Source organism: Toxorhynchites rutilus, chromosome 2 (assembly GCF_029784135.1).
Source record: "Toxorhynchites rutilus septentrionalis strain SRP chromosome 2, ASM2978413v1, whole genome shotgun sequence".
Classification (NCBI taxonomy): domain Eukaryota; kingdom Metazoa; phylum Arthropoda; class Insecta; order Diptera; family Culicidae; genus Toxorhynchites; species Toxorhynchites rutilus.
In genome coordinates, this window is record NC_073745.1 from 287,002,602 (window position 1) to 287,029,585 (window position 26,984).

At 38.8% G+C, this 26,984-nt stretch overlaps 1 protein-coding gene across 2 annotated transcripts in view; it reads left to right on the forward strand.

The window, feature by feature from the left end:
* The first annotated feature begins 1,991 nt into the window (after positions 1-1,991).
* LOC129764346 (mitotic spindle assembly checkpoint protein MAD1) overlaps positions 1,992-26,984 on the forward strand; it is a 78,000-nt gene continuing 53,007 nt past the window's right edge. Inside the window, exons 1-6 of one of the 2 annotated variants that reach the window (XM_055763329.1) lie at positions 1,992-2,368; positions 2,423-2,604; positions 2,662-3,751; positions 3,928-4,074; positions 13,093-13,804; positions 19,736-19,878. In XM_055763329.1, the coding sequence (XP_055619304.1) occupies positions 2,251-2,368; positions 2,423-2,604; positions 2,662-3,751; positions 3,928-4,074; positions 13,093-13,804; positions 19,736-19,781 (2,295 nt within the window). In that variant the 5' untranslated portion in view covers positions 1,992-2,250 and the 3' untranslated portion in view covers positions 19,782-19,878. Of the gene's footprint in view, positions 2,369-2,422; positions 2,605-2,661; positions 3,752-3,927; positions 4,075-13,092; positions 13,805-19,735; positions 19,879-26,984 lie in introns of those variants that run through there. The other variant, XM_055763330.1, reaches the window with a different exon arrangement.

Here is a 26,984-nt window from a genome sequence, read left to right on the forward strand (position 1 = left end):
AGATGGTAAACAGTCGTTGGATGATGCGTATCAGATAAAAGATACCGAAGTGGAACGAGATATGATGAAAACCGCCCTCTGTGATCCTAGACGAGATGCCTCCTGTGTTATGTATGGATGATATATGAAAAAAACTCACTAATGGAATATAAAATAGTTACTCGGTATTGGTATTATAAATTTATAAATTTTAAATTATAAATTTTTCTCATCAGTAAAAACATGTTACTTCAATATAGAGAAAACATATTTGAAATGGGAAAGGTAATTTTCTTCTATAACTTTCACTTTCTGAGTGTTTTTTCAACCCAATGCGAATTTTAATTGGACTAACAGCACCTAATACTATATGTAGAGCATATGGGAAATCACTTTTTCTAATATTTTTTCACTTTTCAAAATTTTCTAGCCGTATAAACTTTCCTTGGGTGAAAATAAACACAACAAAACAGACAGCTTAAACCAAACGACTCGTTCTCGAGCGAGAACACACCTTGGTTTTTATTTATGAAATGCTCCCAACTTGCATACATTTGCAAAGCCGATTTCCCCTGGGCACCTTGGTTTTGATGTCTCTGTTAGGGAATACATTCAGGAAGGAACAAAAACTCCTCCTACTTTCATGTATTTGCAATGTCGATTTTCCCTAGGCAGCTTGTTTTTGATGTCTCTGTTAGGGAACACATTTCGGTAGAAACAAAAGCTACCCCTACTTTCATGTATTTACAATGTCGATTTCCCACAGGCAGTATGGTTTTGATGTCTCTCTGAGTGAATACATTTCGGTGGGAACAAAAGCATAAAAGTGCTCCCGTGGCCGAGTGGTTAGCGTCATAACTAACATGCCGGGTGTTCGGGTTCGATTCCCGTTCTGGTCGGGGAATTTTTCGTCAAAGAAATTTTCTCCGACTTGCACTGTAATCACGCGTATTCTAGAGCTTGCCACTCAGAATGCATTCAAGGCGTGTTATTTGGCATAGAAATCTCAACTAAGTACTATTAAAAATGACGCAAGTAATACTACGTTGAGACGGCGAAGTTCCTCTAGGAACTTTAGCGCCATTGAAGAAGAAGAGGAAGAAGAAGAAGGGAACAAAAGCACCCCCTACTTTCATGTATTTGCAATGCCGATTTTTCCCAGGCAGCTTGGTTTTGATGTCTCTGTTAGGGAACACATTTCGGTAGGAACAAAAGCTCCCCCTACTTTATGTATTTGCAATGTCGATTTCATCCAGGCAGCTTGGTTTTGATGTTTCTGTTAGGGAACACATCTCGGTAGGAACAAAAGTTCCGCCTACTTTCATGTATTTGCAATGTGGATTTCCCCCAGGTAGCTTGATTTTGATGTCTCTGTTAGGGAACACATGTCGGTAGGAACAAAAGCCCCCCCCCTACTTTCATGTATTTGCAATGCCAATTCCCCCAGGCAGCTTGGTTTTGATGTCTCTGTTAGGGACCCGCCGCATGTGTAGGCAATTTCGACCAATCAGAAGTGGATATTTCCGTTAGGATAAGGGTTGAGATTTTTCGATTGTTCGATAGTTAGTTACATAACATATATTATTTTCTTCAATATAAAAAATTGTTATGGAGTACCGAAATCGATTGACGCAAAAATTTCAACAATCCATCATTAAATGACTGAGCAATAAGCGTTTGAAATTGGACAATTTTCACGATGTGCTCGACTTTCGATTTTCAATTTGTACCCCATTATGTTCCCGAAAGACGTAATCCTACGTCAAAACCGAGCGAATGACACTGAAACAAAAGCCTTACTTCTTTTGACGATATTTTCGGCAAAGTCAGAATTTCATGGATGTAATATCTCGCGAAAATTTACGTACGCAATCATACTTAAATGTCTTCACATATTTAATAATGTCTTTAAAATGTCTTCACAAAACCAAATGTCTTCACAGTAAGTCAAATGTCTTCAAAATGAAGACATGTCTATAAACCTGGCATCCCTGCTCAACATGAACATTGGAGACGGTAGAAAGTAAACGTCAAGCAAAATTTACTACGCTTACATTTTGTGATGGTTGGCTTTTAAGATTTTGCTTGAAGCCGGCAAGCACTTTAATATTATACTAAACATTCTTGCAATTGTTATTTCATTGGCAATCGGAATCTAGCGAGTTAAACGTCGAAGAGTTGGATAATTTCTCAATCATTAGAGCTGCAGTGTCGCATTTTTGTCTTTTAAAAACAACATCGACGAATAGAGAAGTAATCGTCTAGTGGATTATGGAAATCAGTCGGAATGAGAGCGGCGGTCAAATGGATACAGTGGACGACAGTATGACTTCATCAATTATTTCGAAGCGCCTCAGTTTTGATCTCCTGAATGCTTCGTTTGAGCTGAGTAAGTATTCGGAATTTGAGGTTAGGCGGAATTGTTTACGTTTCTGTTCTGTAGATCGGAAGAAGCGTAAGCTATATGATGTGAACGATATCTCGCGGGATGGAAACCGGGGTCCCATAGAGGACGACAACATAAGTCATGAATCGATTAATACAACTCAGGGTTCGATTTTGACGCCCATGAGTCCCTGGGAATCACGAAGGATGAAGGCGGACCTAATCGAGGCTCGGTCTAGGGTATGTTTGTGTGGTTTATTGCAATTTTCTTTTGTTTTCTACATGCACTTATTGTAGATTACCATGCTTAAGAAAGAGATCGAACATCAGAACACGGAGAAGGCTACGCTGAATCTTAAAAATCAACATAAAATATCTACCCTCGAAAAAGAATTAAACCATAATGTGAAAAAAGTTACAGATTTGGAGAAGCATCTGTCGGTCGTACGTAAACGAGAACAAGCAGCAAAAGAAGAGTTGGTTAAAACCAGAAATGAATTGAACATTTTAAAGCAGTCCTCGGATGATCAAACCTACGAATTGAAACGTTCCCTCAAAGAATTGGAGCAAAAGTATAACTACGAAACCGGTCAACTTCAATCGGAAGCGAGCGATTTGAACAGTCAAATAATAGAAATAGAAGATCAGCTCTCAATGGCTCAGGAAGAGCTGGAGAATTACAAGGAACTGAATGAGACCCTACAAGACAAGGCTAACTCATACGATGCCACTAAGAAAGAGTTGGAAGAAGTTAAGGATAGACTTTCGGAGGCCGAATCAAAAATCAAGGCACTCGAATACGAAATTGGAAGCCATGAGGATTGGAAGAATCTATCCAAACTGTCCACATCCCGGCTGGCAAATTACGCAGAATTAGAGAAAGAAACTTCTCGGCTGAAAGAAGAATCAAAAAATCTTCACTCGATTATTGGAAACAAAATGCTTCTCGAGGAAGAGGTCGCTAGTTTAAAAACGCGTCTGGAAAATTTCGAGAAGAATGAAATCGACGGAATCGCTCTCAGTGTTCAAATCAAAGAGTTGGAGAAGGAACTGGCCGATTGGCGTAAGCTGGCTATTGACTTTTGTCCTAAAAACTCCGTATGCTCTCCCGTCGTCGTTCGTTCGCTCATTTCACAGATATTGCAGAAAGATCTGTTCCTGACCAGTGAGAAGTCGTCGGTGAAGAACGAAAAAGATCAGATTCAGTCCATAATCGATGAAACCAAGGCTATGAATGAACAACTGCAGAAACAGCTCGATGATCATAAGCGATCGCTCAAACATCATCAGTCGATACTGCATCGAGTGCAGAAGAAGCTCAATCTGGTGGTGGGGGAAAGGGACTGCTGGAAACAGTTACTGGACAGCTATGAGAAGGATTTGACGAGTAAGTTGATTTTGGTTTTGTTTGTGTACATGTTCCATATATACATGTTTGTTTTTGAAAAAAAAAGTTTAATTCGGAAGAATCCCGTACTTATACACCTGGTAATGATATTCGTAGATTAGAAAACTGATAAATTTTCCCGCAATGACTCACACAAAAATACCTTCATTTTAAAGTCAATCAATCTACCGGGAACATGAACAACCAGGAGACGCAGATGCGTATGAGGATGGATATGCTGGAAAAGCAGTTGAACGGATATCGCGAACTGAACACCAAAATGGAAAGTGAGCTTCAGGCAGCGAAAGCGATGCCCGATATATGTGAGTAATTCAAATTACAATTCCTGTCATTCCTGTCACACTTCGTTGTCCGAGCCTGGGAAGCGACAGTGACAACGATGGTGTTTCGGGTAGAATGAACACACTTTTAATCGTTTGACTGCGGGGAGCCCGATAGCACTCTTTGTGTTCTATTTTAACATTTTTAACTTGGCACTCTTTATGGTGGGACCCTACTCTGGAAGGTCGAAAAATATTGGATTTTTTCGTGATATTTTTCCCAGATGTTGAAGTTAATTTTGAGTCTTGAGACATTTTGGTGATTGGCTAAGGTATATTTGAAGATGTATTTTTTATGTTTTGTGCCAATATAAATGACTTGTGTTTGATAATGTTTTTATATTATAATGAAGAGTTTTAGTGGAAATTTGATTTTTTGCATCGTTCATTTTTTCTGAATTCTGTTCGCACACGAAGATTACTCACACAAATCAAATAGTGTGCAGAATCACGGTACTTTGTTCAGAAATTCAAACAAATTCATTAATTTCACTGATTCAAATCCGTTTTTTCTCACAAGATCGGAGAAAAAACGTACTAGAAAGTTGTCAGCTATTATTGGATTCAATATCAAAAGTGCGCGAATTCGGTCCATAAAAAATGCCAATGCTCCTCCCGTCAATCAATCTATATAAAACTAGCTGTACCCTGCCAATCTTTGCTGTGGCACATGGATACATGGAGGGGTGATTTTGTCAATTTGTTATGTCGTAACAACAATACTTAAAGTGGATTGTATATTTCGTCCAGCTTTGAGCTCAATCGATTCCGAACTTTCCGAATTTTTTAACCATACACAAACGAACAGAACATTTTTCTGTACATAGATAAGAGAAATAGATAAATTTCATATCATTTTGAAACACAATTTCAGTTGACTATTTCTTCGAACACTTGTTAAATATATTTCTACCATATTGAACACATATTTAATACGGAATAGCGGGTTTGTACATGAAATCGAGATTTTGAAAAAAAAAATTGTTGATGCCAAATGTCTTCAATGTCTAGAGGCGAATGAACTGAAAAGTTAAAACCCTCTTAAAGCCAAAAAGAAGAAGAAGAAATGTCTTCAAATTACATGAAACGTCGAAAACTTCTGTTGCTGTTCACTTTTGAGCCTCGTTGAGTAACCTATCTTCTTACAGAATACTCTGAAAAATTATTTAAGATGAACCAGGCTCTCAAAAATTCAAGGACAAAATTATTGATATTATGCAGTTGACTAAATCTTGTCTGTCACAGCGGATAATGGAACTAACATGCTAGCAGCCGTGAAATCGCTCCCAAAATTCAAGAAGTTTCTGTAGTTTCACACGCAAGTCACACACTTCAGCTTGTTGTTTTAGATGTCGTGAAGAAATACAATCAAAATATTCTCAGGGCTACTGACTTTGTCAAAGAAACACGGAAAACTAAGAACTGCTTATTTTTTTAACACAAGCAAGCCCCAAAGATCCACTGCGGTCTCCTAAAAAATGGGGAGGCGGTTCAAAATGCTTCAAATAATAATCGAAGCGATTATTAAGTAACAAGAATTGTTTCAGAAATACAATGGAATCGGTAAGATTAACAATACTAAAGTTGACTACTGTCTTAACACTGTTTATTTTACTATAGTGATCAGAGAGCACGACTGGAGGTTTATTAAGGACGTTGAAAATTGTCAAGTCTCTTTAACACTAGGTTTGCGGCCGCATCTTATTTACCATCTTTACGAACACGCGTCAATTTGAAGGAAGAAAAAAAAAATAGACATCAATATATATTTACCTCGATGAATGCATGAAAGTAGAATATGTGGAGATGAAATATAGATTCAGCCGATTTTTGTAATTTTCCTCATAAAATTCGAAATGCGTCAAAATGACGCGTAAACCTAGTGTTAAATTGAGTGATCCAAATTACAATAAAATCTTTTTTGATTTTTGATTTTTTGAACCGTTCACTCTAAAGACAACGTGCTCTCGGTAAAATCAATGCTTTGCTGTCGGAAATGAGTACAATCGCGGATAGACTGTTGGAAACTGATCTATATTTCTATAACTTTTACAGATTTATATACTTTTTGTAACTACTCCACCCGTTGCTGCTGACCAGACCCCTGACCTCTAATACACGTCGGCAGACTGCTCACTTATATGCTTTGGGCTTGAGTATGTTCTCGTGTGGGTTCGCTTCCCGGTTCGAACGATGTTGCGTGGCTGCCGACAGGGTTACTTTAATCTAAACCAGACTTTATACAAATGTTTTCTCCGGTATATAAACTAATCAATTATCTCCAGTTGAATTATGCCACGCTCAGTGACTTTTACATGCGATGGTTACAAGCTATTCGATCTGTCGCAGGTTTTTAAAAAATAACCCATTGAGCGCAAGACTAACCTTGGCACTGAAAAGCGTCAGGCAAACAAACTTTTCGGGGCAGCAGTTTTCCTCGATCCGCGCTTTAACTTTCCATCGGCACAGGACAGATCGTTTGAGGTAATTTTAGTTGTCAAAACACGATTTGACAAAATTGTAAGCTTATTAACACATAAAGGATCACACGTTTTGGGGCAAACTAGAACGCTTCATTTGTTCGGATGAAGCGTTCTAGTGAGATCGTTTCCTTCGATGTGGAGGAGAAGAAGGCCAGCCATCGGTAGGTCTTGATAGATTTTTGGCAAACCGAGGATTTAACCTTCAAGTGTAGAAAATACGGGTTATTTCGTGATCGATCCGTAACAGACGGAACGCGAAACACGAGAAAACTCGTGAGCGGTCCGCAATGTGTCAACAAATAGCTGACCCGGTAGACTAATGAACTTCAATCGTCTATATCTGTTGAAAAGCCAATATGTGAAAATAATTCCCGAAAAAATGAACGATGAAATGGACGATTATCAAATTCATCGAGTTAAGTGTCGGTTGAGCGGGCATTTAGCGCACTGACACTATTTCTTTCAGATTTGCGTACAGGATTGTCATAAGAAGCTTTGCAGGATACATTGTTGATCAAACTCAACAATGATATCTTCGAGAAGATGATCCCGATTATGTATGATTGCAAAACCGCATTTGTTGATATATCTGAATCTTAAGAAGAAAATTTAATTTGTTGTGTTCTCTCATTGTGTTCATTGTTCATTGTGTTGTGTTCTCTCATTATTTTCCTATTCGTTCATGATTCATAGCATTACCATTATAGAACAATTTGTACCGAAAGAAGTAACGTCCGGAACGCAAAAGTATAAAAAGTCGAAATATATTTGGTTTTCTTTTTACGCGAGTGAGGAATGTCAGATGTAATCCCATAGAAACCGCTCTGTTGAAACCTCCTTTGTATCGTTGATTTCTGGATATATGACGCCGTGAATAACCGTAATACAGTAAACATTCATTAACTGGGCGAAAAGGGAAGACCAGTTATCGACATTCGTGTTTAACTGGTCCAGCATGTAAAACGTCAAATAAAATCGAGGGGAACTTCAATGATTTGTTTAATTCGCGTTGATCGTGAAATTGGATAAACAAAAGGTTTCCAATGGATGTTTCGCATTGAGTGCGACAACAGGTATGGAATATAACTTGAGGAAATTATTTTTCTGTAATTTAATCAATGTTTTTGTCATGTGAAAATAATGTCAATTTTCATAAAATTTCAAATTACATTTGAATGTCCCTCACAGAAAATCTTCCATTTTAATATGGCGTCGACAGTTTACGAAATTCTGCTTTTTAACTGGTCCAAGGACCAGTTAACGTTCGCCCAGTTAAAAAAAAGATCAGTTATACCAGAACCAGTTAGCGAACGAATCCTGTATTTATTTGAATTCGTGTAATTAAATCGAAATTAGTATATTCTATACAAAAACATTTTCTCATAGTAGTGCCTCTATCAGTTGTATCAGTTTCGATAAGTCCGATGATACCAGATATGTCAGAGAGATTGCACTACTGGCGAGTATCGGGGTTTTGTTAAGTTAGTAGCATCTCTTGGAAGAATACAAACACATTTTCAGCCAGATTTGTCAGTTTTTGAAGGAAATTGTTCGAATTGTATTTTCTTTGTCATTTTTCAAAAGTCTGCATAATTTCAAACATTTTCATCCGATTTTATTAAATGAATACTCATTTTGTTAGAAGATTCTTAAAAACATCACACTACCTTTTCAAGTTTAGCCGTAAAAATACCGAAGTTGAAAATTACTCTTCTTTTTGGACTCTCAGATTGAAATTCAAAACAAACTACTCTTAACAATACATTTATACAAATCATTTTAATGGTTTTATCATACTCTTTCAAAAGAAAATTTCGATATTGAAAATAACCATCAACCATCAGCCATCAAATAAGGACTTCTTTTACAAAAAACAACGATTTTCAGAATATTTTTTTAAGAGTTAAGGGACTATAATCTATGCTATAATCTATTTTTTTCTAATTCATTTATTTGTAAGGCTTAATCGCATAACCTTTGCGGAGCCGCTAATTCAATATTTTGTTTATACAAAATTTCAGCTTAAATCTATGTTTAATAGGATTCGACTGATTACTCGCGGTTTACTTGAGGTTAGAGGGGTAACAATTTTTATGGGACTGGTCAGGTTAGGGATATGGACATGAGGTATCGTTGTCTCAACCGAGGGTTGCCGCACGCATTGTAGCATTGTGCATAATGACCACGGATAGAATATGGTGTTCGACTAGCTGTCGAGGGTGGGCGACAGTGAGATGAGGGGACAAGACAAACAAACTTATAATGAAAAAATAAAACACAAAAGCATTAAAAGCATAAACGGTCTAGTACGTTTCACAAACATATAGATCAACTGCATATAACAGATGTCGCGAGTTCCCAACACGTCTCTAACAGGAACATAGCGTAATTATCCGTACATTGCCAAACTGCGTGATCGATGTCATCGTAGCCGTTTCCACACAGACAGACATTGCTTTGAATAAGATTTATTCTGTGGAAATGCACATCTAGCGAGTAGTGGTTAGACATAGTTCTACTCATTACACGAATGAAGTCACGACTTACGTCCAAACCTTTGAACCACGCTCTCGATGAAACCTTTGGAATAATTGAATATAACCACCGCCCAAGACATCCAGTGTCCCAATCGGTTTGCCAACTCAAGAAGGAGCTCTGACGCAGTAATTGGAAAAAATCATCGTATGAAATCTGTCTATCAAACAATTCGCCTTCCTGGGCACCCACCTTTGCACCCATTGCCAGGAATATGCTATAATCTATGTACTTGACAAAACCTATAAGTAGAATTATGGCTCTTATAAGGTGTTTGCTCACTGCCATGACACCTCATGTCCTTTCTTTTCTAAGCTCAGCAATAAAAAAGTCACAAGAGGGTTGTGTCCGAGACACGATCGCATAGTTGACGTAAGATTTCGTTAGGCTATCCGTTGATTTTGGATATGTTTGAAGAATTACATCGTTAAACTTTTTGATAAGGATTTGGTGCCCATGAAAAGGGCCGTTTTGTTTGGTTGATGGGTATTGTTTGTTCACTCCACCAGTGTTTACCGAGTGGTGATAACAGAAGGATGGTAAACAGTCATTGGAAGATGCGTATCAGATAAAACATACCGAAGTGAAATGAGATGTGATGAAAATCGCCCTCTGTGATCCTAGACGAGATGCCCCCTGTGTTATGTATGGATGAAATGAAAAAAAAAACTCACGAATGTAATATAAGATAATTACCAATACCGAGCACAATTATCAATTTTTCTCATCAGTAAAAATATGTTACTTTAATATAGAGAAAAAATTGAGGGGTTGCATCCGAGACACGACCGCTCAGGACGTAGGACTACGCAATCTTTTTTTTTTAATTTGTTGGTTTATCATTTCGGATATTATTTGCGAATACGTCGAAGTTTAATAAATAACTCTTTAGTGAAAAGTTCCGAGGACCCTGAAAAGGTCTAATGGTTTGCGTGGTTTTGTAGAATCATTTCGAGAAGCAACAATTTTTTCTTGCCTTTGCGAAAACAAACCGTTTATGAAGAATCGTTTCTCGACTCTCGGTCAAAACCGGCAACAAAGCTAGGAACTTGTTGCATCAGAACAGAGCCGATGCGCACGAGAGCAAATACGAATGGCAACTAAAAGTATAGAAGGTTTGCTATTCACATGTACAGGAAAGTTCTAAGTTTCGCGCAACGAAAACAAGCAACATACACAAAGCCAAATACTGATGGCTAGAAGCGACCTATAATCATTTGCACTCTTCTCTTTTTTCGCCTGCTTTGCCATGGCTCGGATGGTTGTGTTAATTGCAATGCCAGACTTCAAGTGAAATTTACGCTAGCGTTCACAGCTCGAGGAGAAACATAAAACACAAAACGAGCAGAAAAAGCGACCTGTGTTGTTTCGGACACAGAAAGATTTTGAGAATTTTCCTAACAGGAGATGCAATACTTATACGCTAGCGACAGCTTACTTGCTATGCAAGGGTGGAGTTTACTTCGCAAATATTCTCTTTTCGCTATCCCCCTTCGTTGTTCCTATTCTAGCGACTGCATAAGTTGCCCGTTGTTGACAGCTCTGTTCGGGAAAGCACACAAATGGATAGAACAAATGTGTTGGAAAATGGGAATGCTTCCAATTTTCATCAATTTAAACCATATACAGACTATGGGATTGTAATGTATAGCATATAAAACAAATCTTAGAAAATTTCCGATCCCATTGCACTATGGTCCAGGAGGTGCATTTAAGTGAAAATTAGCATCTAGAGCTCGACAGTGATTCTCTAGACAAAAACTGTCTTCGACAAAGTTGTTACATAGAATAGAGCGCTCATTTTTATGTTCAAAAATAGGGTGACCAAAATTGTCGATGAAATGAAAAATCTAACTTTCTTATCTTTATAGATAGATGTAAACATAGTTCGACAATATTGTAGCCCTGGTTATTTTAAGTAACTTTGTGGAACAATATTTCTTTCTATCTCTTCAAATAACCGATATAGCGCTTTTTCTCTAGGTTGAGTTAGGGTTACCATGAAAAAAAAGGTTTTTTTGCTCTAACATTTATATGTAAAATTCTACATCAAAACTGTCTTCGAATGACTTTTAGAGCTTTCCAATCCACGCATTTTACGGTGCATAACTTGTATGTATCTTAATTCTACTCAAAGTTATTGATGTTTTTTCCCCGAAAACACGACCTTTTCATTTGCTTGTCGTTCTTTTTGGGGCAAACATAAAAAAAAATTATTGATGGCATTTTAAAGAGCACATTTGACTCTACATAAGGTGAAACTTTCAAAAGAGTGTTATTTTTTGTATTTGAGTAAATTAAATTTGAAATTATGAGTTTTTGCATACAAATGAACAAGTTGCAATTTTTAAATGCATATAGTAAGCGTAGACTTTAAAGCAGCATCACTTCGGTTCTGTCTAATAGCCACTCAACATGGAGGTTCAGAGAAGACACATTGTTGATTTTTTTTTTCGGTGGACGAAATATAGAAGACGTTATACATTTATTACGAGAAAAATGCCAAGATATCTGTGTTTTGAGTGCCAGAAAGTGCCTGAAATTTGAGAAGTTAAAGTCACCCTATTTTTGATAACATAAAAATGAGCGCTCTATTATATGTAACAACTTTGTCGAAGACAGTTTTTGTCTAGAGAATCACTGTCGAGCTCTAGATGCTAATTTCCACTTAAATGCACCTCCTGGACCATAGTGCATTGGTATGCAAACCGTTCGCAGTAAAAATAGTTATTAACGTTAACTTTATTTCACAAAAACGTGACCTGTTTCCTGATTTGGCACCCTTAATGTAAGACGTAGTCCTACGTCAAAAACATTTGAAATGGAAAAGATAATTTTGTTTTATAATTTTTACTTTCTGAGTGTTCATTCAACCCAATGCGAATTTTAATTGGACTAACAACTAATACTATATGTCGAGCATATGGGAAATCAAATCAAATTTTCTAACATTTCTTCTTTTTTTCCAATTTTTCTTGCCGTATAAACTTTCCTTGGGTGAAAATGAACACAACAAAACAGACAGCTTGAACCAAACGACCTGTTCTCGAGCGGGAACACACCTTGGTTTTTTTATTGATGAAAATTTAAATAAATCGTTTCATATATGAAGTCATTTTTAACACAACTGCTACCATATACAATTTTACACTTACACTTGTGCAAATTTTTCACAATTCACGATCGGTCATTGATATGAAATTTCACGAATCAACCAACATTAAAGTTCCAAATTTAAATTTTATTTGGTGGAATTAATCGTATCAATCACCTTACTTGCAATATAAAAATGCCCCCGACTTGCATATATTTGTAATCCCGATTTCCCCCGGGCACCTTAGTTTTGATATCTCTGTTAGGGAATACATTTCGGTATGAACAAAAGCTCCCCCTACTTTTATGTATTTGCAATGCCGATTTCCCCCAGGCAGCTTGGTTTTGATGTCTCTGTTAGGGGCCTGCCGCATGTGTCGATAATTTCGACCAATCAGAAGTGGGTATTTTCGCTAGGATAGGGGTTGAGAATTTTCATTGTTCGATAATTAGTTTAATGACATATATTCTTTTGTTCATTTAGCGTATAAAATTGGACAATTTTCACGATGTGCTCGATTTCGATTTTCAATGTGTACCCCAATATGTAATCGTAATTGTAATCCTACGACAAAAATGTTGCTATGGCCAAACAACTTGCAGTGCGCACAATGAAAAGATTATAAATGGAGCAAGTTCATGCCAAATCGGTCGAAAAACAGCCAATTTTCACGAGACCATATCGTGACTGCATGTTGGTTGGAAGAAAACATTTTTTTCTACGTCGGCTGCGATGCTCTCACATTTTCTTTGCATCGCATGAGGAAGTCTAGGCGACGATGAAGATATTGTTACTCGTCGTTACTGTAGTTTTGCTTGCTGTGACGATGAATGTTGTCTGCACCGATATTGACAAACTCGACACTTATCCTGTTTCCTCTCCCACTAGGTATGGACTCTGCCCTGACCAGTGAGCAGTACGAGAAACTACGTCGCGAAATTGACTCGCTCCAGTTGGAGAATGAGAAGCTCAAAAAGAGAAAGTACGACCTCGAGCTGGAGCTGGAGAACTATACTTTGCGGGCAGTAAACAATCGGGATCGGGTTAAGGTTGTGCAACTCACTGACAGTCCCGCCAACGAGGCGTATGAGGCGCACAAGAACGAAATCGAGAAGCTGCAGGCGGAGATTGAACGGCTAAGACTGCGTAACCGTAAGCTGGAAGAGGGCAACGAAGAGCTCACAATGCGGCTGAACGAAAGCAATATGACGATGAATGTGATGGAGGCGAACACACTGAAGGCACAAATTCAATCGTTGGAGGCGAAAAACCAGCACATCAAGGATGTCTACAAATCGGCGAGCAATGAGTTCCGGGAGGTATGCTATATGCTGTTTGGTTACAGAGTGGATAGAGTTGGAAACACGAACTATCGGATCTCCAGCATGTATGCTGAAAGCGAGGAGGAGTATTTGAACTTCCGCCTAAATGAGACCGGTTCGGTTTTGAATATGCTCGAGACAGAGTACAGTGCTTCGATTTCCGATATGGTCACGCAACACTTGGGAACGCATGGATCTCTACCAGCGTTTCTCAGTAACCTGACGTTGGATTTATTCAATCGAACAACATTGATGGTGCAGCAGTATTCGGATAGCGTGTAAGTTTTCCGCACTCTGATAGAGATATTATAGTCGTATGGGATAACTAAGACAAAGACAAGAGAAGTAGAAAAGATGTCAAAAATTGTGAACATTGTAGCCATTAGCGTTCAATCGTCAATACAACGATTGTAATACATTATAATATTAATGAGTTGGACTCTGTTTCTTAGTATTGAGAAAATGCCATTTGTTTGGACGACATTGAAAAGTGACGAACAAGCTATGATATTCCTAAAATATATCAAAGATTGGTTCAACATTGATTTCTTATATGATTAAAGATAATTCGGACATGATTGTAAGAACCGTTACAGTCGGCGAAGATTAGTAGAAGCAAAATTGTACGTAAGTATTCCTCGGAAGCTACATTGTTGTTAAAACGGTACATTTTTAGTGAAAATAAATATTTGACTGGATCAAAGAATGAGCGCGGAATGCTCTGTGAGTATATGTGTGGTGCACAAATTACGTAACGCTTAAAATCCGTAACCAAAATAAGGAAACGGGAATGGATTTCTTCAGAGGTTTTGGGCCAGATATGAGATTATTGACTATCGATCGTTGATGTTGATGTCAAATAGATGTCAAATATATAATGAAATCGAACTCCATATCGAAAGAAAATTCGTCTTGGGAGAAATGTAAACACGGAATGTCCATCTTGGAAATGTCGAAACCATTCGGTATCGTTCCATAGGGCCACTTTCGACAGGCGCTACATTGACACTTTTGATACTTTTCAATATTTTCTACCAGAAATACTTTTTAACTTTATATTACATCTTCGTGTACCTGCAGGCATAAAATAGAGCCCATTCGTGGTTCTTAGCCACTTGCCCAGAGCTGCGGCAACAAACACGAGCTGGGTACAGCTTTCATCGTGATGATGGAGATGCAAAAACGGATGATTGGTTGGTGGCCAATCAACGAAAAAAATTGCAAATGGAGGATGCGAGGCCACTTCAATATAAGCATCATTTACTTCCACAGTCTCCATTTAGCTAGCACCGATGACGATAATGAAGAATTCTACGCACGGCTAGATCGTGAATACGATCGCTGCCCAAAACTCGAGCTCAAAATCGTTATCGGTGATCTGAATGCTGAGGTCGACCAAGAGGAGGAGTTCAGACCGGTAACTGGTAGGTTCAGCGCCCATCCGCAAACCAACGAGAACGGCTTGAGAATTATCGACTCAGCTGCATCCAAGAAATGTGCCATACGTAGAACCGCCTTCAAGTGCAACCTCCAATACCGTTACATCGGGAGATCACCTTAGCAAACGAAAACACAAATTGACACCGTTTTGATCGACGATCGGCACTTCTCGGATGTCATCGGCGTCAGAACCTATCGTGGCGCTAACATTGATTCATACCACTGCCTGATGATGGTCAAATTGCATTCTAAACTGGCAATCGTCAATAACATAAGACAACATCGCTCATCACCTACGACGACTGCAGGAGTCGAATGTTGTTGTAACATACTCGCAGTGTGTTGAAGCTACGTTACGGAGGTAGACGAACTGAATGCTGCTCCCCTCGATTAATGCTGGAACACTCTGCGTTAATTAAGCGTTAATAGCTCCTAAACAACTGAACGAGATGGTATGATAAACACTTCATTCGAAAGATAAAATGTCTACGCGTTATATACTTGTTACTTTTTGATCCAAAAACTTGTTTCAATATCCCTAAAATTGCTTTCAAAACAGGCGGTTGAAATCATCAATCGAGCTCCACTCAGTTATAATTGAACAGTGATAAGAGCATGTTGTTGCTGTTGTGGTGAAGCTAACTTCGTTCATCATGAAAGTGCCGATGAACGGTGTCACCAAGAGCTTGGAGAGTGATGCCATTGAAAAGGCGATCAAGAGAATATCAGCATTGAAAAACAGTCCCGCTTGAGACATCGGAGCAGCCGCCACACACACGCACACATACACGCGCGAGACTTTCTTCGTTTGGTTGTCATCCAGCATCGAGAAGATTCCGGAAAGATGTTTTTTTTTATTAATCCGTTTATTTTTACAGGCTCAGTTACATAGGTTTAAAGGAGCCACGCTCTTAAATATATTTTTACTATAAAATATTAACATGTTTCCTTAATTCTATGGTTAATGAAATAGGAAACCGATTACTCACGGTCGACTCGAGTTTAGAAGGGTGACACACTTTGATTGGGAAAAGGATGGGATGTAAGGATATTGTAGCAATGTTCACACTCACACTCGTATTTACATTCACATTCTCATTCACACTCACACTTCACACTCAATTCTTAAAACTATCCTTACATCTAATATGTATTCACAATTTAACTTATTCTAATGTTAGTAGGAAGGAAAGATGTCATCGTTGCTGAAAAATAATCTGCCAGTTCCCCTTGGAATTGAAAAATAAATTCAAGCGAAAGAGTTTATTTTTATGTTGTTTATCCATATAACACCGCGACCAAATACATTTGGTTTTGTGATTTTTCAATCAAGTGCAATTAGCAGGAAAGCTTCTGAAGATTATTCTTCCCCAACAGTAGGATATTTTCTTATCCAATACTGGATGCGCGCGCAACGGAAAATGTTTCGCATCGCGAAAATCATATAATTTTCAATCGACTATTGCTCAGTCGCTGAAATTTTCAAACTCATAGAGTTCATTCGCCTCTAGTTTGCCTTCCAAATTGCCATCGTAAACCACACCTTCCCTCGATTCATTCACGGACAAAAAGCATATTTAAGCGATATTCTGGTGGTGGAACGCATTCATTTTTCGTGAGGACACCGACTGGACAACATCGTTGCTGGACGAGCTGGACGGCGAGGGATAGAGTGATTTGTTACCTGACCTGACTTGGAACGCATTCAGTTTGTTTCGAACTGTGAGGGAGCGCAGAAAAGCCGATCTATCAGGAGGAGAAGAGAAGGCGACCAAGACAGTATTAGCATCGAAAAACGGTTCCGCTTGAGACATCGGAGCAGACGCCACACACACAAATACACGCGCGGAACTCCTTTCGTTTGGTTGTCATCCAGCATCGAGAAGATTCCGGAAAAATGTCATCGCTGCTGAAAAATAATCTGCCAGTTTCCCTTGGAATTGAAAAATACATTCAAGCGAAAGAGTTTATTTTCATATTTTCTATCCATATAATACTGCGACCAAATACATTTGGTTCTGTGATTTTTCAATCAAGTGCAGTTAACAGGTGGTTATCGAATTAGCATTAACCACTAGCGGGCTTCGAGTATCAAGAATAATCTGGAAAGATTTTATCGTTGCTGAAAAATAATCTGCCAGTTCCCCTTGGAATTGGAAATTACATTCAAGCGAAAGAGTTTATTTTAATGTTTTCTTTCCATATAATACCGCGACAAAATACGTTTGGTTTTGTGATTTTTCAACCAAGTGCGATCAAAGTAAAACATTGCACCTCAAATAAATTGCCGAAACGACTTTCGGCAATTTATTTGAGGTGCAATGAATCTTAAGAAGGAATTCCCGCTCTATGCGCACTGGCAAACGATCTTTACTCAACAATTTCTCAGAGGAGAAATGGGTGTCGTGAGAAAGGATGAGCGAACGCAATAATTATGTAGACTGATTTGATGCAACAGATATTTTGTATATTGAAATGGAATACAAATCATATCACAATACAAGCAATGTATTATGTATTATACAATTTTTGTGTGATTGCTTCTTATGCTGAATATTGTGCCTCCAAGGTAACGCTCTCGTTTTCGAAGTCCCCCAAATATTATTTTATTCATTCATTCAGAATTGATTCAGATGCAAGTAAAAACAAATGATCACTAAATCAACGATAGTCCTTCTCCACCCTTGCGGTTATACCATTGATATATCCCACTTCCTGTTTTTTCTTATTGTTATTAATTGAAATCACTATAGACGTATCTCTTGGTATGAATGAAAACAAAACAAAACGTATCTGTTTGATGTGCTTGATGTGTACAACGGATTTGTGTTTCATGCAGGCTTCTGTTGTCCTGCATTCTCTTCCAGCATAGTATTAGAAGCGTTTCCAGGGTTCCACGATATGAATTTACATGATCTGGAGAACGAATTTAATACCCTAAAAGTAAAATTGCTCCGGAAGGAAATCACAGTTTAAGAAGAACGAACATGTGTAGGATTAGTGGACAAAAATTGGATGCTAAGAAATGACGGTTCGCTCGCATTTTCTGCGCTGCTTGTTTCTAACGTTCACGCTATCCGCTATATTCCGCGCGGCGATTGAAGTGAGACGGATTAAGTCACGGTGTTACCGAAGGCGAATGGCGCGACTATAGTTTGTCACTAGGTGAGATTTGAAGTCGTGCCCTCATATGTTATCGACTATATCAAATATCAAATAGTAGCTGAAAAATAAGGTAGCTTCCACAATAAAGCGAGAAACTTTGCTATCTCACGTCATTCGCCACACCGAATAGAGGGGTCTTAGTCCTCGGTCACCGCAAAGCGATTTTTTTCCTGAATATACCCAGGTATTTTTTTCAAGCGGGGGATACGTACCTCGTAAAAAAACCGCGTTAATTGGAAAATCCGCGTAAAAAAGCGCATCAAAACAGGAATAAATTTTGATAACGGTTCAGCAACGACACGATGAACGCAGTTGCAAGATCAAAAAATTTTGTTAAACATCGAGGCGTTAGCTCGAAAATTTTATTGAATGATAGTAAGCAATCCAAATTTAGAAAGACTATGTTAAGCATCACCAAGCACGCGAGTGATTCGTGGCTTTCATATGGCAATGTACATTTATAATTAATGTAGTATTTGTAGTGAGTAAATGTAGATATAATGTTAGGAAGTGAATACAATATTTTGTAGCAAACGAATAAGTTTTTTTTTCAAGCTAATTGAACAAGTTTTTCTCTACAATGAAGTTTTCAATGGTACAGGTTTTGAGATTTTTATCCCTTCGGATACAGATGAAAATGTGACAACACTGCTTGTAGAGTATGTACACTGGTTGATAGTCAGGATCTGGAACATGTAATAGCTACCGGAGAAGTGGCAATATGGGGTAAACTGCCGCATCTATAAGAAAGAGGTGACAAGCTGAATTGTGGGAACTATCGTGCAATCACGATCTTGAATGGTGTCTACAAATTTCTGTCTCAGATTCTTTTTCGTCGTGTATCGCCAATAGTAAACAATTTTGTGGGCAGTTATCAGGCCGGATTCATGCTCGGTTTTTCGACTTCAAACCCGCATATGATACAATCGACCGACGACAGCTATGGAGAATCATGGCGTCCCCTTAAAGCTAACAAGGCTTATTAAGGCAACAAAGAACGGTGTGCGTTGCAGTGTGCGGATCTCAAACGATCTGTCGGAATGCTTTGAGACTTCAACATGCGGGGCATGGTTTTCAACAAATTCAGACAGTTCACCTGCTTCGTCGATGACGTGGACATAATCGGAAGAACACATGCGACGGTAACGGACTTGTGTACCAGACTAAAATACGAAATATGGCTGATTTGGCTTGGGATCGATGCGTCTAAGACCAAATACACGCTAGCAGGAAGGGTTGATCGTAACAGAATTCTTCTTGGTAGTAGTGTTGTGATCGACGGCGATGAGCTCGAAGGGGTCGAGGAATTTGTCTACCTTGGCTCGTTGATAACAACTGACAACAACAACAGCCGTGAAATTCAAAAACGCATAGTCAATCGCGTTTACTATGAGCTCCGCAAACCCTTAATGTCCAAGACATTCAAGAAGAAAGGACTTTTCGATCATCGTATTATTTATCGAGTTATAGGCATTTTTGTGATCCAGTATCTAATCTAGTACGGCCTTGTCACAAAACTTCAAACGCGTTTTTCTCAAAACTACTTTTACCAAATATTCTGTTTTTAAAATAATTTGATTATCTCCTCCTTCTTTTTTTAACAGATATCCACCAACTACGTTCGCAAGTGCAACCACATATCATGGATGAATCAGCAGAGTGGTTTTTAAAACGTCATTTGAATTTGTGATTCCGAGTGCCGGAAGTTATTTTAGACATGAAAAAATGAGAAAAATTACAAGCCTTTTCAGATGATTTTAGTCTAGCCTTTTTTGTTCGATCATTTTTAAGGCCTATTTGAAGAGCTTGAGCTTGGGTAGACTGTACAATTCGTAGTTGCTCTCCGTGATTGACCTGAACCAACCAAATTGCACAAAGAACACACAGAATGACGCTTGGGACTAGCAAATCATTCTCGTTGTGCAATTTTCGGTGATTCGAGCTTTCAATGATCAATAACGACGCCGGCCACGTCCTTACAGTCACCAGGGGAAGGGAATGTTAGTATGATATTCGCCGCCCGAAGGCCAGAAGGGTCGCCTCTATAGCGTGGTTCCCTAGCGTTTATCATGGAAGGGATAGTTTGTTAGTGGGAAGGGGTAATAATCAGGATTCACTGTGGTAAGTGATGTGATTATGCTAACGCAAACTAGAGATCACTTGACGAAACGAAAACTTGAAAACCAAATGCATTCCGTAGCCGTGAAGATATTAAAGGGTGACCTGAAAAGGTCTCTGCAAAAGGATCATAACTCTGGTAAGTGAATTAATTTTGTAAGCATGAACCCAATTACTCGTTGAAACGAAAACTCGAACATCAAATGCATTTCGTAGCAGCTGAACGGTAACCTGAAAAGTCTCCTCTGTTCAACGGAGCAAAAACTCGAAAATCAAATGCATTTGAAGATTGAATATATTGAAGGGTCACCTGATAAGGTCTTATCAGACTCGGATCGGACTTAATACTTGTGCCTAGTCGCACGTCATGCTCTTCCATTGTAATACACGGAAATCACGGAAGTTTTCCGAATTGGGACTCTAGCATCTTGAACCTAGTCTTGCAATTTATATTTGAACCTCGAAAAGGAAAACTTGATACCTGCGATTTGGATTTGTAATAAAAACTAACAATTTCTTAAGTAATCAGTCGAGCAATTATTAACGAAATCATTGTTCTTGTAGTAAGGGTTAGAATGACATAATTGAAGGAAAAGCAACGTCAATCCTCTATTCAAAAAAAAAAACCGAAAAGGAGATACGTACTAGAAGAACTCACTGACATTCAAGGTGAACTACTAATCCCAAAAAAAAACATGGGTGAGCAAAAGAGACAAATGTAAGTTAATTCAAACTTTTCTCTCGACCTCCGTAACATTCTCATGGTCGAAACGCACACTACATTGAATATTCTTGCATGGAAATCTTATGGCCGCTTGTACATACACATCAAAGTCAACGTCTAGCTAGATTTAAAAGAAAAGAAAATCGATGTTACGTTGACGTCAATGCACTCTTTACCACGAAGACAATATTAGATATATAAAAACCTCTAAAACTATTGGATCTTCTAAAACTCTAGAATGTCGTTTTGATTGAATGCAACTTCGCGCGAAAATGCGGCTGCACAAATCTCACGCAACTGCGAGAAGTAAACAACGACATAGAACTGCACCGGCGTGGCTACACCGTCCGCTCCGCCTTGCCGTGACCGAAATCGTCTGCCTCGAACAAACAAAACAGCCTGCCTCCATCCGTCAGCTATCGCACAATCAAAATATGCTCTCCGATCCAATCCTCTCACAAAAACTCGACTGTACGTCAATCGACGAAAAGAATCAAACTACCTTGGTCTTCCGAAGCAAACGAGTCCGTTCTGGGAAGCAAGGCAACCACACCAATACAATCACATGTTTATTTTTAAGGCCTATTTGAAGATCTCCAAAACTTATCGAGTACATCTTTTCCACCCCAGGTTTTCCACGTCTTTCCTGTCTCGATCTTATTTTTTCAAAAATGCCGGACTCATTCATTTTGCAAAATTTCTGCCTCAAAAACAAATTTTATTATAGAAAGAGACATAAACTATCAATTTGTTTTTTTTTTTTCCAAAATATATTTTTTATTAAGGCACATGTGGCGTTAGCCTGACGGGGCCGGGAGTCCAATATTTTGACAATTTTTGTCTTACAACTATGTTAGTAATATGTAACCGATTACTCGCGGTTGGCTCGAGGTTAGTATTACAAGTGTTCTCATAATTGATATGTTGCAGTCTTCGATGCTCTATACGTGTGCCCGACACGGGCTACTTCCTATTGGGATGCAGCTGACCATTAATCAGCAACGCTCCCTAGTCTGTACCCCATATCTAGCGTGGTGCGTCTTTCTCGACTCGAGGAATCCAGGATAGAATGGTCACTAGCCGGCGCAATCATCAGTTCGTGTAGAGTTGTCATGAGCGGTACAACCTTTGGCTCTTGTTGAATGATCAGTGGACTGCACAACCTTTGGCCCGTGCATCTGTAAAGAGTGTGTGTATGTATTGCCGCGACTAAGTAAAAGTTTATCGATCGGGTAGGAGGGTTATGAAACGGGGACACAACGAAGGAAACATCATTAAACGTTGACATCGGCGTTTCTGAGGAACAGGTATAGATGAAGCAGAAGATCAGGATCCCGGCTACCTAAGATATCCCGGACGGGGATATCCGATTGTCTGCCGTTTGCTCTCAGTGCTCTAGAGAGCTGAGAGCGAGCAGCATGGAACCGGATACACGACCAGACAACATGCTCGATGTCGTGGTAGCCATCGCCACAATCACAAAGATTGTTTGCTGCGAGCCCAATGCGATAGAGATGCGCGTTTAGGTTGTAGTGATTGGACATAAGCCGAGATATCACGCGAATGAAATCACGACCTACATTCAATCCCTTGAACCATGCACTCGTCGAGACCTTAGGGATAATCGTGTGTAACCAACGACCGAACTCATCTTCACTCCACATGCGCTGCCAACTAACGAGTGTGTCCTGACGAGGAATGTGAAAAAATTCGTTATAAGCAATTTGCCTTTCAAAAAGTGTGCCTTCTGAAGCGCCCACCTTAGCTAGCGAGTCCGCTTTCTCATTCCCCGGAATCGAGCAATGAGAGGGAACCCATGCTAAGGTAATCTTGAATAATTTTTCGACCAAAACACTCAATAGTTGTCTTATTCTTGTTAGGAAATAAGATGAGCATTTATCAACTTTCATTGAGCGGATTGCCTCTATTGAGCTGAGACTGTCTGAAAAAATAAAATAATGGTCGATGGGCAGTGTTTCAATGATCCCTAGAGCATAGTATATCGCACCCATTTCTGCGACATACACGGAACAAGGATATTTGAGTTTGAAAGAGGCACTGGAATTTTCATTGAAGATGCCGAAGCCAGTGGACCCGTTTATGTATGAACCGTCAGTAAAGAACATTTTATCAGATCCAACTTTCCCATATTTTTCCGAAAATATCGACGGAATAACATTGGAGCGCAGGTGATCTGGTATTCCATGGATTTTTTGTCGCATGGACAGATCAAAAATGACAGAGGAATTGCAAAAGTATGGGAAGCAAACTTGGTTGGAGATGCCTGGTGAAGGGTGCACGTCGTGGGTAAGGTACTCATGGTATAAAGACATAAAACTTGACTGAGGAGTCAGCTGGAGTAGATTTTCGAAGTTATCAATCACCAATGGATTCATGATCTTGCAACGGATGAGAAATCTGTAGGATAATTCTGTGAACCGAAGAGTAAGCGGGGGTACTCCTGCCAAAACTTCGAGACTCATCGTATGTGTCGAATGCAAACACCCCATGGCTATACGCAAGCAACGATATTGTATCCTCTCCAGCTTGAGAATATGAATCCTGGCAGCTGATCGGAAGCAAAAACTGCCATATTCTAACACTGACAATATCGTTGTTTTGTACAACTGAATGAGGTCTCCTGGATGGGCACCCCACCATGTTCCGGTTATTGTTTGGAGAAAATTGATTCTTTGCTGGCATTTCTGTTTCAAATACGCAATGTGTCTCCCCCAGGTACATTTAGAATCAAAATATACACCCAGGTATTTGAAAAACATAGAGTGTTGGATCGTTTTGCCGGATAGGTAAACTATCAATTTGTGGTGAGATAGCTATATATTTTTTGTGAAATTCACGAAAAAAATCAACGCTTACTTGAGGTGACCACCCTTTCTCTACATGTGAATAAATTTTTATACAATGAAGTGTCAATAAAAATGTGCAAAAAAGCAAATTTCTTTCTTTAAGGAGAAGGTGGAAGCTATCTGCAAATGGCTGCCACAATGGCGCTCATTTCTTTCATCTCCCTCCCTCACCCATCGCCCGAAAATCTATAATTTTGCAAAACAATGTGAAGGAAATGATCGTTTTCGCACACTTCCCATCAAGTAATATCAACCAAACTCTAATCGATTACTCACAAGATATTAGATTTTCATCTGCTGTCGCACTGTATAGTGAAAAACGTCGGAAAACTCGAGCTAGTGCTCTGAAAGTTAACTTTTCATATTTCAATTTTCGGCAATGGTTTTGTTTGTATTGGTGAAAGCATCGTTATTTTTTTCGACACTGATGTCAGACAACATCATCGAACCACTCAATATAATGTTATTCCTGGGTCATGAAACGCTATGAAACGTCATGAAAATCAATAGAATGAAATTGTGTTGATATCAATACAATTATTATTTATAATGTAAGTTTTAGGAACTTTAACATTGAGTAAGAAAATAGTATTGCAGATCTCGGAACACTGGCACGGCTGCCTATGCGTTCAAAAACAGTAAACGGAAAAATATTACATTCAATCAAAATGCCTCGGCCAACGAAGAGAAGGGTTAAGGCTCGCCAACGAGAATATGTGAAAACAATACGATCAACGAAGGAAAATATTAAGGATTTTTTTTTTATCCAGTTCATTTATTTGTAAGGCTCAATCGCATAAGCTTTGCGGAGCCGCTAATTCAAGGTTGGTTTATACAAAGTTTCAACTAATTTCTATGTTTAGTAGGATTCGACCGAATACTCGCGGTTTACTCGAGGTTCAAAGGGCAACATTTTTATGGGACGGGTCAGGTTGGGGATATGGATATGAAGTATCGTTGTCTCAACCGAGAGTTGCCGCACGCACTGTAGCATTGTGTATAATGACCAGTGATAGCATCTGGTGTTCGACTATCTGTCGAGGCTGGGCGACGGTGAGATGGGGGGACAAGACAAACAAACTAATAACGAAAAAGAAAAACACAAAAGCATTAAATACTTATACTAGACCGTTTCACAAACATATAGATCAACTGCATATAGCAGATGTCGCGAGTTCCCAACACGTCTCTAACAGGAACATAGGGTTGTCTTCCTTGGACCTCAAGGGCATTCAAAAGGTACTCTCTGGCTGCGTAATTATCCGTACATTGCCAAACTGCGTGATCGATGTCATCGTAACCGTTTCCACACCGACAGACGTTGCTTTGAACAAGGTTTATTCTGTGGAGATGCACATCTAGCGAGTAGTGGTTGGACATAAGTCTACTCATTACACGAATGAAGTCACGACTTACGTCCAAACCTTTGAACCACACTCTCGAAGAAACCTTTGGAATAATTGAATATAACCACCGCCCAAGACTTCCAGTGTCCCAATCGGTTTGCCAACTCAAGAGGGAACTCTGACGCAGTAATTGGAAAAATTCATCGTATGAAATCTGTCTATCAAACAATTCGCCTTCCTGGGCACCCACCTTTGCGAGAGTGTCCGCCTTCTCATTGCCAGGAATTGAGCAATGAGAGGGGACCCAAACAAAGGTTAACTTATAAGATCTTTCGATCAGTGCACTCATTTATTAAGGAATTATCAACATCGAGTTACTATGCGGAAAAAATTGTTAATAACAAAAGAGCCCCAATTCCCATGTGTTATAGATTTGCTCATGTTACACTCGCGTATAATCAGAATTTTACTTTTATTTACGTGATCTGAAAGTTAAATTTTCATATTTCAATTTTCCACAATGGTTTTGTTTGTGTTGGTGAAAGCATCGTTATCGGCTATAATTAAACGGCTATAAAAACCACTCAATAAAATGTTATTTCTGAGTCATAGCGTTTCATCTCATGAAAATCAATAAAATAAAATTGTGTTGATATCAATACAATTATTATTTTTACGTTTAATGGGTCTATAATGTAAGTTTTAGCAACTTTAACATTGGTTAAGAAAATTGTATTGCAGAGCTCGGAACATTGCCACGGCTGCCTATGCTTTCAAAAATAGCAAACGGAAAAATATTACATTCAATCAAAAAGCCTCGGCCAACGAAGAGAAGGGTTAAGGCTCTCCAACGTGAATATGTGAAAACAATACGATCAACGAAGGAAAATATTAAGGAATTATCAACAACGAATTACTGTGCAGAAGAACTTGTTAATAGCAAAAGAGCCCCAATTCGCACCAATGTGTTATAAATTTGCTCATGTTACGCTCGCGTATAATCAGAATTTTACTTCAAATGCAAATACACCTTCTATATATATATTTATATTTGCATTTGTTCACTATTACCCATGAAGAACACGTGGTTTTACCTATACTACTACAATGGCTTCGTTCCACCTCCACCTTAAGTCATTTTGTCAAAAAAATTCCTTGATTTGTCTGAGGTAGTGGCATCATTACTGATTCGTTTTTTTTGTTTAAGATAACCAGAGGGCTCGAATTTTTTTCAACCCTCTAACTTCACCAGCTTGAACCTAATGTTATTTTGAATATTTTTTTCCGTTGAGCTCTTGCTCTTGATCTTGCTAAAAGATAAATAAACAAATGATAAAACTTTAAAAGGAGCTCGAAAAAACGTCCGAAATTCGCGCCTCTGCACTCAACCCCAATAATCAAAATGAGACCGATGGATTTATTCAATTATATGAACACCGTTTTGTATCTTCTAAGCAGTTTGAAAATTCCATCATCTCAGAACTTTATGGCGGGAAATTTCCGAAGAGTTTTCGTAGGGGCATTAAAATTTATCAGTTGCAGCAGTTCAGAACAATCAATATTTCCTTATATAATGTCGAATACAAAAGTTAGCTGGTGTTTGAGTCGACGAGCTGATAAGGTTTCCAGTCCGATGAGCATTCAACGCGAAGTGTAGTCAAGCATGTACCGAACTTACGACAGCTTCCTTGGAGCGACCCTGGAACCTGGTACATATACCGAACGAATTGCTTTTATCATCGTTCTAGCTTGGCAGCTTGTACTGTTTAATCTATGTTAGTCAGAAAAGAAACAGTGA